Genomic DNA, 13,864 nt, shown 5'->3' on the forward strand with positions numbered 1-13,864 from the left:
TGACTTGGCTTTGCAAGGCTTTGCACATTTCCATTAGTCCTCTGTGCCACCCAGCCTCAGCCTTAAGAAATCCTTTGGCTGAGGGAATGATGACTTTCTGGTTCCCCCATGTTGAGGGGCTGATTTAGAGAGGGCAGTAAACTGGATAAGAAGGGACATATTAAACAAAAAAGTAAGTCACTGTGCCAATAATTCATTACCTCTTTGCTGTTATTAGAGACAAATTTATTTGCATAACAGCCTTTCTCCACTCTTTTTTTCGGCCTGTGCCTGCAATGAATCATATAATTAATTTGGTATTACATGACAGTCCAGCCTGTTGCCATAGATTTTATTTTTATTTGTTTATTGAATAATTTAAAGAGCACTGACAAAATACGGTCTGGTGGCTAGCTAGGGAAACTTAAAAACTCACAGACCTAATTTCAAATGGGCAAACACCCTGAAGAAAAATCTCAATAATAATACCATTTTTACTAATGTTCATGAATACTAATATGTGTGCTTCAGTCCCTATTGTAAAGGAGTCTGATTCATTTTACAGATAAATTAAGTTGTCCCATGAAACATTCTGTAAGGGAGATATATAGCAGGTATAGTAATTTCTTTTCCCCTTTAAACTACATTGTATTTAGTTTGGTTGAAAAGTTATTAAACCTGTGGTATCAACCAAAAATCTTGGTTATTGATCTGTTCTTAAATTTTAGTATGCAAGGGCCTTTAACAAATGCTATTTTTTTTAAGTGTCTGCTCTTGATTTATTAAGTTATTTTATGAAAAAAAATTTATGTGTTCTTTTATTAGTCAAGATGGGCAATACTAGTTTCTATAACAAATATCCCCCAAATCACAGTGGCTTCACACAACAGAGGTTTATTTTTTGCTCATTTACAACCCCTTGAGTCTGAGATGGCATTCCTGAGAATCTCTGCTCTGAGCTATGGCAGGGAGCTAGGTTCCTTCCATCTTTGGATGGTACCCTTTTCAAAATGTCTGGCCCTGAAGGTGTCCATGTAAGGAAAAAAGAAAGCACTAAAGATTTTGCTGGGAGTTAGAGGTTGTACAGCCTTTCTGACTACATCCATTGGCCAGAACCAAATCACATGGCTTCAACCCAATTACTAAGGAAGTGTAGATTTCATATAGGCCAAGGAAGAGAAAACAGGATTAGGGAACATATAGCCAGCCTCTGCTACAGTCTGCTCTAGTGAGCACCAAAATTCCATTTCATACTTCTTCCTAAATTGGTCCATTTGAGTACATGCTTGTGGTTGAGATGTCATATTAACACTCCTTTCCCATCTCCCATTTTACAATCAGCATTCTCCTACTTTACTATATATATATATATATATATATATATATATATATATATATATATATATATGTTTTTTTACTAGTAAGATAGTCATTATATATATAGATATCTATATCTATAGATATTGATGACATTTTGTAATATTAGTGTCAGACAGTCTCCTTTAATCAAAATACCATTAACTTCCAGAAGGGCTTCCTTTTTCTTTCCTATTTACCAGAGTGAGTCTTAACATTAGAACTTCGGTCTACTGGCCCAAGTTGGGGTGATCTGAGTTGAGACATACTGCAGAGTAGGGTTGCAGGAAGGGTGATAATTTTCATTTAATAGTCTTGCCTCTACCATCATCCAAATTTGAACAAATCCTTTAGAGCTCTTGAGAGCGACGCCTTTAGAAACAGCATAAAGAATTTTTTTTTTTTTTTTATGAAATACAGAAGGCAGTATCATCTTATTTCATCCAGACAACAAACTTAATATGGTGAAGTTCCAGACTCCATCAGCTGTCGAATTGTTTGTCTTTCTCTCTCTTTTAAGCTAGATTTTATAATTCAGAAGTGAATGACTGTCATGGCATTGTATATGAATACAATTTTGGGGATTACAATGAAATGGATACTGTTTTCTAACAGAAAATAGGTATGGTTAGGATGGTTTGACACTGAGAATAGCTTTGCCAATTGTATTACATAGTGGATTTTTCCTTCCTTCTTTCCTTCCTTTCAGACAGCAGTGCTTGTGGAAGTGAGCTAGCTGCCAGCTGGGGTGTCTCAGCTCTACTCCATGTGGTCTCTTATTTACTAGTAAGCTTTCCTGGGTATCTTAGTCAGTTCTGGCTGCTGCGACAGAATACCACAGATTAGGTGGACTAGACAACAAACAGTTGAGGAGAGTGAGATGTCCAAGATCAAGGTGTCAGCTGATTAGGTATCTGGTGAGAGCCCTTTTTCTAGTTTGCAGAGGGCTGCCTTCTTGCTGTGTCCTCACATGGGGGGGGGGGGGGTGGGGAGAGAGAGAGAAAGCTCTTTATCTAAGGACTGCAATCCTAGCATAGGGTCTCCACCTTCATGACCTAATTACTTCCCAAATGCCTGACCTCCTAAAACCATTTAGGCTTTCAACATGAATTTTGATGGTGTTAACAGAATTATAAGAGAAAAAGCAAAAGCTTGTAGGTCCTGGGCTTGGAATTGACAGGTAATCACTTTTTGCTGCAATTTGTTGGTGAAAGTCACAAGGATAGCTCAAATCCAACGTGTGGGATAACAGACCCTTCTTCTTGATTAGAAGATTCATAGCATCAAATTGCAAAGAATGTGGATATAATGGAGGAGTGAGAATTAGGTCTGGTTTTGCAAACTCTGTCTTCCAGAGATGTCAGTGAGAGGTCATTAAAATAATTTTTGATGTTAAAAATATAAATGGTACATATACCTCCAAAGGAATTTTAAAAAATTGAATAACCTTGACAGAATTAAACTCCTTTTTTTCTTGGCTGTGAACAAATTTCCTTAGTGCTTGCATATAAATAAAAATTTTGAACTAATGCCCAACCCTTCTCATTCAAAAATATCCCATCCAGATAGTGGATGGGGGGAGGGGGTTTGACACAGTGTCATAAATGTCTAACTATTACATTGTTTTGTGCACTGGAAACTAATAAAAAAAATAAATAAATAAATAAGAAAAAATATCCATCCAGATTATTATCAAGAGATAATTTCCAATATAATTTTACATTTTATATGTAATAATGATAAAGTTGAAAATATATATTATTTAAATTGTGTATACTATAATCATAATAAAATTCATTTCAAAGAAAAAAATTTTTCAACACTTAGAGTATTATATATTGTACAGAAAAATAAAATGATGAAAATTTTTTTAAAAACTATAAAACAAAAATGTATTTCATTAAAGTAAAATTATGTCTGGAGATAGTGAAATTAATACAAGTTCAAGGAGAAAAAAGAACAGTATAGAATTATCAATGGTTAAAATAATGCTTGTTTACATATTTTTAGGTGGCTATTGGTGTATGGCAAATCACTAGTCCATTGGATATAATTGAATGAGTGGTATAACTATTTTATTTTAAAATGTTATTATTTACAATATGACATGAAGTATATCCTTTCCAACTGATATACTGAGGGTGAAAAGTTTTAAATGTCAGCTTGCAGCAAGTCCTGGTTGAGACCCCTGGAGGAGAGGCCTCGCAACGTTCCCAGCCTCACCTTTCCTTGACCTACCTGTAGTTTACCAATAGATCATCCCCCTGCGGCTTGAGCTTGGAATGTCCCCTGTCCCAGTTCCCTGTTTAGAAAATTACCCTCAAATTTATGATTAATACCCTTAGGCTTATTGATCACAATCTCTATGGTCTAGCATTCTTTCCATGCTGCTACTCCCATCATTGTTCCTGGACGGAAGGCTCCATGCAGATCCCCCCAGAACTGTCACATAGCCTCTAGAGGAACGCCCAGATTTTCCCTTAAGTACCTAAGCCTGTCTGAGAATGTTAAGGCAATTGTTGAAGGTGTTAACCTGTTGTCTTCTCAGATCACCGGTGCTCTGACAATAAATGCTTTTCCTATAGCCCAACTCGTGTGTTGCTCTAGTGGCTGAGCGGCGCAGGCAGCACAAGCCCCAGATTCGGTTACCCTCCGGTTTCAAGCTGAAATGTAGGGACTATTACATAATTTAAAATATATGTAATATACACACACAAACATATGCATATGAATGTGTGTATGTATGTATGTAGGTATGTATGTATGTTAGGGTTACAAAGAAAAAATAAAACTATTTTAAGATTATTGCTTTTGTCCTTACAGTACTCCATTACCACTGACCTCCCTATGGTGACATCTAGCATCTTCCATTAGTATGTCATTCTTAAAAAATATGTATTTGTTATCATTTTTTCTTATATGGATAGTGATTCCTTTTCATTATAAAAAATAAATTATAAAAGTAATTATGAATTTTATTCAACTCTGAGTCATTGAAACTATAGCACCTTTGTTCCCCAATTAGTATCATTGAACCCTCTTGACTTCTCGAGGGCTATACTTCTACTGTCTAATGTGGTATCTAGTAGACACACCACTAGCCCCAACTGAGATGTGCTGGAAGTATACAACACATTGAGTTTTGAAGATTTAGTACAAAAAAAGAATGTAATGCAAAATAGCTTGTTAATATATTTGGGATGTTTTCGGATATATCAAGTTTAACTAAATATGCAAATTAATTTTATTTGCTTTTTAATACTTTTTTTAATGTGGTGACTAGGACATATAAAATTACATATATGGCTCAAATCATATAGCTATTGGACAGCTCAGATCTAGTGCCCAAATCAGGAGCCCTGAGGAGAACTGGGAGTTCTGGAGGGTCTTTGCAGTTACAGTTTTCTCCGTAGAACTTCCTCTGTCCCCAGAGGACTCAAAGAGCATCTGACATCTTTTTCAGGTGAGATCCTCCCCCATACCTTGTATGGTTCAACAGGATAAAGCTGTCAAATCACATTGTTATTCAAGAGATAATCAGAAAATGGTAAAGAATAAGAAGTCATTTCTTCACCCCACAGGTCCCTATTATATGCAAATATTAAAGAAAAGCTATTGAAGATGACCAGAGAAGGGTGGTCCTGAGAAAGATCGTTAGCATGCAGAGAAAGTGTGTTCTCTGGAGGCCTTTACATGAGGTGACTCATAATATGCCTTTTTTTTTTTTTTCCTTTTTAATTGTTCCAGAACGCTGCGATGACTGGGGACTAGATACCATGAGGCAGATCCAGGTGTTTGAAGATGAGCCAGCTCGCATCAAGTGCCCACTCTTTGAACACTTCTTGAAATATAACTACAGTACAGCCCATTCAGCTGGCCTTACTCTGATCTGGTATTGGACTAGGCAGGACCGGGACCTTGAGGAACCAATTAACTTCCGCCTCCCTGAGAACCGCATTAGTAAGGAGAAAGATGTGCTCTGGTTCCGGCCCACCCTCCTTAATGACACTGGCAACTATACCTGCATGTTAAGGTAGCCTGGCTTTTGGTGGCAACTCTGTCTTTTCCCTTTAGTTCCTGGGCGTTTATCCAGATGATGTATGTTCTATGAAACTGGGGAGGGGAAAGAAGCCTCTAGAAAGAGCTACATACACTTCATTTCGGTGGCTTAACTGAGTTTGATTGGAAAAGGGGGGAGGAGAAAATGATTGTGGTGCTAAGAACATTCTCCATAGGTGGTTCCTTTTCAAACCCTGACATATCAAGGTTGTCTAAAGGTAGAGCCCTGTTTGTTTGGCCCCTTTCCCTGACAATGGAACCTGCCTACACTTCTGCCCCACCTGGAGGCATACCATTCCCTAGACAATAAGCAGAGCAGGAAGTAGAACCCATTCCTATCTGTTAGTCTTATATTGCAAAGTGCTTGGCACAGAATAAAACCATGAGGTGCCTGTTATAGGAGAAAGAATATTTGGGAGGCATCAAACGTACTTAGAACAATGCTTTTCAACCTTTTTTACCAAATTATTTTTCCAAAATTCTCCTAAGAAGCAAACACCGTGTTCCCCCGAAAATGGGACCTAGCTGGACCATCAGCTCTAATGCGTCTTTTGGAAGAAAAACTAATATAAGACCTAGTCTTATTTTAATATAAGACTGGCTATAATATAATATAATATAATATAATATAATATAATATAATATAATACCGGGTCTTATTTTAATATAAGACTGGGTCTAATATAATATAATATAATATAATACCCAGTCTTATATTAATTTTTGCTCCAAAAGACACATTAGAGCTGATGGTCAGGCTAGGTCTTATTTTGGGGAAACACGGTAGATAAAATATCCTGCGGGATCTAAGAATATAATTCAAAACACCCTATTACTGCAAAATTTCTTTCAAATCCACTTTTTTTCTTGAAAGTTAATGTAGATTTTGCATTTTATTCCACAATATATCTATTTTTCTTTTACTACCAATTAATGTTGTTTTTGCTCTGAATTTTCTTTTCTTTTCCTTTTTTTTTTTTTTTTACTATCTTTTCTTCCAAGGTTCCTTTTTAGCTTCTTTAATTTCCCAACTGTATCATAGACTTTGTTTTTTTGTGTGTTTTTTTGTTTGTTTGATTTTTACATAGTTCCCTGCTGTTTAATAAATGCATTGGTTTTCTAGGGCTGCCATAACAAAATACCACAGACTGGGTGGCTTAAACAACAAAATTTTGTTTTCTCACAATTCTGGAGGCTAGAATTCCAAGATCAAGGTGTTGGCAGGGTTGGTTTAATTAATCTCTTCTTGGTTTATAGATGGTCATATTCTCTCCATATCTTCACATGGTCTCCCCTCTATGTCTCCTGTGTCCTAACCTCCTCTTTTTATAAGAACATCAGTAGTATTGGATTAGGGCCTACCCATATGACCTTATTTTTCCTTAATTACCTCCTTTAAGGCCTATCTCCAAATACTGTTACATTCTGAGGTGCTGGCGGTTAGGTCTTTAACGTATGAATTTGGAGAGGAGACAGTTCAGTCCATAACAATAGGGCTGGATAATATAGCAATGCAACAGTTTAGAATAACATAACATAATGATAGGTAATCCCAGACCTTCAGCATGCCCCGTGTCACCTACGGATGTTAACTGTTCTGATGGAGAAGGATGGCTATGCTTTAATAAATTTAAACTGTGTAATGCTTAAGTGAAGAAGGACCTCTTCTCTATCACAGAAATGCATTTTGATCACTGTGGCCTTGGAAGTCTCTTGTAACCTCTGAATGTCCTTCTGAAGCTTTCACATGACTCTTTAATTTTATTAAATTGGACTGGTGTGTGGGTTTCGAAGGAAGCTGAAATGTCTATGTGTCCTTTATTTATGTTCTAATACTGCTTTGTAGGAGAAGTTAGAAAAAAATTACAGTGGAAAGAGCAGTGGATGAGAAGACAGAAACCCTAGGCTATCATCCCGGCTCTGTTACTACTTAGCTGGTGACAGTTGTCAAGTCAGTCCATGTCTGAGAGCTTTCATGTCTATATCTGCACAATGAGAAAGCCAGCTTAAATGCTCTTTAAGCTCTTTTTCATCTGTGACAATTATTAATCCATTAATATTTCTACATGGACATCAGCAGTATCTGGGAAGGGGTCATCAGTAGCTTTGTGAATGACCTTGGTCTCTACTATGCATTCTAGTCCTTCAGCATCTCTATTTCCTTTTCTTCTGCAACCCACTAACTACTTTTCTAACCTTCTTTGACATTACAAGAGCAGGGTTGCATGGCTGTTAAGGCCTAAGTATACCTGTAATGTTATTTATCAATTTCCAGATGGCTGCTTCAATTTACCTGTCTGTCCATCTATGTCTCTAAAGAAAATATAGAATTGAACTTGTCTGATGGGGGCACCAGAAGCTTCTCAAGATCCTGAGGTGATTCCTAAACTGACAATGACCTTAAACTGAACCACGAGAAATCATAAGCCTGATATCTTTAAGTCCATCTAGTTGAAAATCATCTTCCATGATTTGACAGCTTGTATTTTTGCTTCAATACTCCTATCAATTAAGATAACATACAGATTTGACGTTTAGAATTGGAAAAGTCAGCCCAACCACTGTATATCACCTTTTTTGAAAAAATCAGATCATGTATCTTATTAAGTTGAAATTTACCTTCTTTAACTTTCATCTTTTGTTATTTGTTGGTAGAGATCATATCTGCCTCTATCCCTTCCACCTTATTGCCATTGTCATAAGTCATTTTTAAAGCCTATCTTCCCATCTTGGGGAGGGGGATGCATTCCCCCACACCTTCCATTGTATTTAGACTTAATTCATGAGTCATTGAGTATCTATGTGGTTTGGTCCCTTAAATAAAATTATAAAAAAGGTGAACCCATTTATCCATCACCCTAAAAAATCAATTGTTTTTATTTATGTTTCCTTTATTGTTTTCCTGTATGTATAAACAAGTTTCAAATATTTATTCAGCACCTACTGAGAGTTTAGACACTATACTAGATGCAAGGAATAAAAGAAAACACACATAGTAATGCCTTAGTTTGAACTGTGATAAATTTAATCAAGGAAATGTCCAAGATGCTCAGAGAATGAGAGCCCTAATTTAGATAGGGGATACATACAGGATGGCATGGAAGACTGCCTTGTGCAAGGTGTGATAATGGAAGAAGAGCCCTCTAGGCAGATGTAATGACCTCTACGAACATTAAAAACATAAATACAATTCTCCAGCCATCCTAACAAGTTTTATGTGTTTATTAGTGTGTTTTTTTCTTTCATGCCCAATTGTTTTTATAGATGCATACAACAACATTGAACAGCTGTACCATAATTTTATTCACAGACTTCTTTTTCTTTTTTTTCCCATTGATTCCAATGTTTTCCTTGCTGATGTAGCCCTGGATGAGCATTTTGATCATATGCTCTCTCTATTCCCAATTTTCCATAATTCTATTGGGTGAAAAAATTTCCAGACATAAGATCACTAGGGCAAAACCTCAGGCTTCTTTAAAAAATGGTTTTAGAAACATACTTATTTTACAAAGGTTGTTTATACCATTATCAACTGTGAGTTAATATACTATTTTCACCTTTCCCTTACCAATTCTGAGTATTATTGAGAATGTTTTAAGGGTAAGGTTTCATACACACACACACACACACACACACACACACACACAGTACCAAAAAAATGTATACACATTTTAAGAAAGGAAAAAAATGTATTAAAATTGTAATAATATTCAATATACACCGATAACAAAAGATGAATACAAGTCATGTGTATATATTGTTTTGGTACCCCCAGTGTATGTATGTGTACACACACACACACACACATGTATGTATATATGTATATGTATACACACACACACAAACACATGCACGTGTTTAAGAGCATTTCTAAAAATATAAATATTTTCATATATCAACAGAAGTTAATTGCATCTGTTTTTATTCTGTGATGTCATTTGGCATAGGAAATACCTCTATAATACATTTAATTCTTACATAGACCTATACATATAAATAAAGTCTCAACACATAGCATTACTTCACTTAGCTCATTTTAATGTGTTTATGGCATTAAAACAAATGCAAATGAGACTGCCCATTCATTGCTTATTTCTTTTTTTCAGGAACACCACATATTGCAGCAAAGTTGCATTTCCTCTGGAAGTTGTTCAAAAAGATAGCTGCTTCAATTCTCCCATGAAACTGCCAGTGCATAGACTATATCTCGAATATGGTGTTCAGAAGATCACTTGTCCAAATGTAGATGGATTTTTTCCTCCCAGTGTCAAACCAACCATCACTTGGTATATGGTAAGCAAACTAGAGGGTGTTTTACCCTCCTTAACATGGCAATTTTATTTGTTGAATTAATGTAGAACCTGAGATTTTTCTCATCATATTTTTTAATGTCTTTAGTGATTTTATACAAATCTTTTACTTTTTCCTCACCTTGTAACATTTTAAAGGAAGTGGTAGAGAACTCTTTGCTTCAGCCTACCATGTCTTAAATTACATTCACTGGACTACTAGAACTACCTTATTTCTGTTAACTTCCTATGAAATACAGTTTCGGAAATTTTGCCCACTTCTACTCATTGTTCAGTGAAATCAGAAGCTGCTAATTCATCTGGTGAATTTTAACTCCTTGACTACTCAGTACTATATTTTATTACTTATATGTGTTTTCATGTTTACCCTCATTTGTGGTCATAATCCATCTGTAGTATCTTCTACATCTGAGGGATTTGGGAAGTGTTCAATCAAAAAAAAAGTATTGGAATGTGGCACATGTGGCAGCAGCATAGTTTTTTTGTTCGTTTTGTTTTGTTTTTAACCTCTTCAAATATTCACATAAGCCAAAGCCAAAAACTACACAACATTTAAAATAAAAGTCAGTTGCAAGTTATCCACAAGAATCACTTTCAATTAAACAATTAAGACAAACCATAAACACAATCCATATAAAATCAGTGTCAATAGGGAAGGGAGTACGTAGATAGAAGTAGTGTGGTATCTGGCAGACTTGAAAACAGAACCCAAAAATAGCCAATGGGTACTCACTGGAAATTATGGAGGGCCAATTTGAAAATAGCAGCTGAATTCGGGAAGGGTTTTGCTTTCTAATAGAGGATGAGTGCAAGAAATTTTTTTAATTAAATTTATTGGGGTGACATTGATTAATAAAATTATATAGGTTTCAAATGTACAATTCTAAAAACGTCATCTGTATATTGAATTGTATGTTCACCATCCAAAGTCAAAAATCCTTCTGTTACTACACGTTTGATCCCCTTTCCCCTCTTCTGCCTCTTCCCCTCCCTCTTTACTCACTGATAACCAGTAAACTGTTGTCTATTTCTATGAGTTTTTGTGTGTTTGTTTGTCTTGTTCATTTGTTGCTTTCAATTTTATATCCCACATATGAGTGAAATAAAAATGGGCAGAGGACCTGAACAGACACTTCTCCCTAGAACACATACAAATAGCCAAGAGATATATGAAAAGATACTCAACTTCACTAGCTATTAGGGAAATGCAAATCAAGGCCATTAGAATGGCTATTATCAACAAGACAAATAATAACAAGTTCGGAGATGTTGTGGAGAAAAAGGAACCCTTATACATTGCTGGTGGGAATGTAAATTAGTATACCCACAGTGGAAAATGGTATGGAATTTTGTCAAAAAGATTAAGATTAGAATTGCAATACGACCCAACAATGCCTCTTCTGGGTATCTACCCCAAAAATCTGAAAACATTTATCTGTAAAGATATATGTACCCTGTGTTCATTGCAGCTTTATTTACGGTGGCCAAGACATGGGAACAACTCAAGTGTCCTTTGCTAGATGATTGGATAAAAAAGATGTGGTGCATATATACAATGGAATATTACTCGTCCATAAGAAAAGATAAAATACTGCCATTTGCGACAACATGGATGAATCTTAAGAAATTCTGAAGGGGTTGGAATAGTTCTAATGCTTCAGAACTCTGAAAAATAACCACCCACACTGAGGAGAAATGTCTGGGAGTGGAATCGAAAGTAAACAAGATCAGGACAACGTAGAGGAAAGGAAGAGAAGGACCAGAAGAGCAGAACAGAGAAGGATAGGAAGAGAATTAGGAAATCTCAAGACCATAGTTTTGGAGAGGAATCTTTGTGAAATTAGAAAATCTTGCCAGATTGTAAAGCTAAGAAAAAAAGAAAAAAGTTTCATATAAAAATGGGCAGCAAAAATAATCAAGATAAAATCCCATTCAAAATTATAAGAAAAAGGAGAATAAGAAGCAGAATAACATTCTGTAAGGAAAAAAAAAAGATGCTAGGAGGGCATATTGTCCATCTCAAAAATGAGCTATCCAACATTAAGAAATGACACAAGATGAGACAGAATAATATAAATAAATAAGAATTAGAAAAGTCCAGAAATTTATAAAACTCAGTAAAAACTTAGAAAGAGGAAAGTAAGTCATTTTAGAAATGAAGCTAAACTAAGAGGAACAGAACAGCTAATGAATACAATAAATAATTCCTTAAGGTTAATAGAAAATGGGAGGGTGAAAAAAGTTAAATCAAGAATAAATGATGAATAAAAATAAGAAGAGTAGAATGGAGATGCCAAAATCATAAAAAGTAGACTTTGAGAGAATGAGTATTTTTAGAGATAAAGAGGACTTTTCAGAATAGTAAACTTGTTAATTTATCAGGAATGTTTAAAAATAGTAAAAGTATATGTGCCTAATAACAGTGTTTCAAAATGCATGAAGCAAAAGTTGACAGAATTAAATGAAGAAATAGACAATTTCATAATCATAGTTGAAAATTTTAGCTTCTTTCTCTGTTTCTGTCATTAATGAAATGACTTAGGAGCCAACTTTAAGAGTTTTCGTTTTGCTAAAAACGGAACAATCTGAATTTCAGTAAGGTGATTAGTTGCGATGGGTCAAATCTCATTAATTAAATTTAAGCCCATATGTTCATAATGCTATTTCAAAATGTTTAATCGGTCACATTTAATTGATAACAGGAAATGAATTTGTTATCTTAAGTATTTATTCTGCATTTCTTATCAGAAATGTACACTGAATTATGAAATAGTGTAAAGAAGTGTATTTTTATAAAAGTATATACTCACTTTGCAACCCCTAATGACTTAATAAATCTAAGCATTAAGCATCAATGACAGCAAACATCATAAGAGTATCAGCCAGATATATTCCTTCTGATAAGAGAACACTGTATTACTTATAATTGTGTCAAGTCGAATAAACCTGAGTTTGATTGACCTTTGGATCCTGCTGCTATTTTGCAGGAAATATAGAGAACAGAGGAATGTATTGATTTGCACCATGAGTTTGCAATAAGCAAAATCCAGACTGTGGAAAACTCTATATACCAAATGCTGCCTTGGGTTATTCAACAGATAAATTGTAAGAAAAATAAAGACATGGCATAGAAATGTGTAGATTAAAAGAAACATAAAAAATAAATTTAAAAATGGTTGTGACTATAGGGTCTAAGGCTGCACATATAGGTGATAAAATTTAAATGAAAACAAAGAAGTGATTTTACTATGAAAGTATAGATAGTGGTGGCTACTTTAGGGGGCAGTAGAAGAGCTGGGATTAACACAGGGCATGTGGATGGCTTTCAAAGGTGAGTGGCAACATTCTATTCCCAACCTAAGTGGTGGTTACAAAAGTGTTTGCTATATAACTCATTAACTCATGCATATGCCTTGAGCGTTTGCATTCTACATGTTATGTTTTGTAATGAAATGATTAAGAAAAAGGGAAAGAGGGAAGGAAGGAGAGGGAAGAAAGAAAATGAGAGAGAGAGAGAGAGAGAGAGAGAGAGAGAGAGAGAGATTTAAGATATGTAACAACCAATTGCAAAATACGTACCTTAGTTGGATCATGTTTTTTTTCAAACAAACTGTAAAACAAGTTATGAGAAAATCAGGGAACTCTGAACACAGAATATTAATGATATCAATGAATTATTATTACTTTTTAAATTGTGATAATGGCACTGTAGTTATGCTTGCAGAAGGGGTCTTGTCCTTTAAAGATACACAAAAATATTTACAAATGAAAGTATATATTATCTGTGATTTTCTTCAAAATAACCTTGAGGTGTAGTGAGTGGGTACAGATGAAATGTCACATAGCCTGAATTGGTGCTTTTGAGGCCAGGCATGGGTGCAAGGGATCCTTGTATATTCTATGACTGTAATTTTCCATGGTAAAATGCATAAAAAGTGATCTAAAGAATAATATTAACAATTTTATAGGAGAAAGTGTAATACATCTTCTAGTTTTAAAAAAGTGTTCATCTATTTATCAAAGTCTCTTGTGTCTAGTTCTATTCACTTTTTCTATAATTTGAATACTCAATAGTCTGAAAAAATTAACTTTATTTTCTTACATATTCTATCATTCTCTCCTCTCCTCTTTATTTCATGTATTCCCTCTCCCTGGAATGC

At 35.1% G+C, this 13,864-nt stretch overlaps 1 protein-coding gene across 16 annotated transcripts in view; it reads left to right on the plus strand.

The window, feature by feature from the left end:
* Nucleotides 1-13,864, plus strand: part of IL1RAP (interleukin 1 receptor accessory protein) — a 127,761-nt gene that overhangs the window by 76,484 nt on the left and 37,413 nt on the right. For all 16 annotated transcript variants that reach the window (XM_019743144.2, XM_074329498.1, XM_019743146.2 and 13 more), the window contains 2 exons: nucleotides 5,083-5,368; nucleotides 9,501-9,687. In XM_019743144.2, the coding sequence (XP_019598703.2) occupies nucleotides 5,083-5,368; nucleotides 9,501-9,687 (473 nt within the window). The remainder of the gene's footprint in view (nucleotides 1-5,082; nucleotides 5,369-9,500; nucleotides 9,688-13,864) is intronic.

Source organism: Rhinolophus sinicus, linkage group LG01, assembly GCF_036562045.2.
Source record: "Rhinolophus sinicus isolate RSC01 linkage group LG01, ASM3656204v1, whole genome shotgun sequence".
NCBI classification, from domain to species: domain Eukaryota; kingdom Metazoa; phylum Chordata; class Mammalia; order Chiroptera; family Rhinolophidae; genus Rhinolophus; species Rhinolophus sinicus.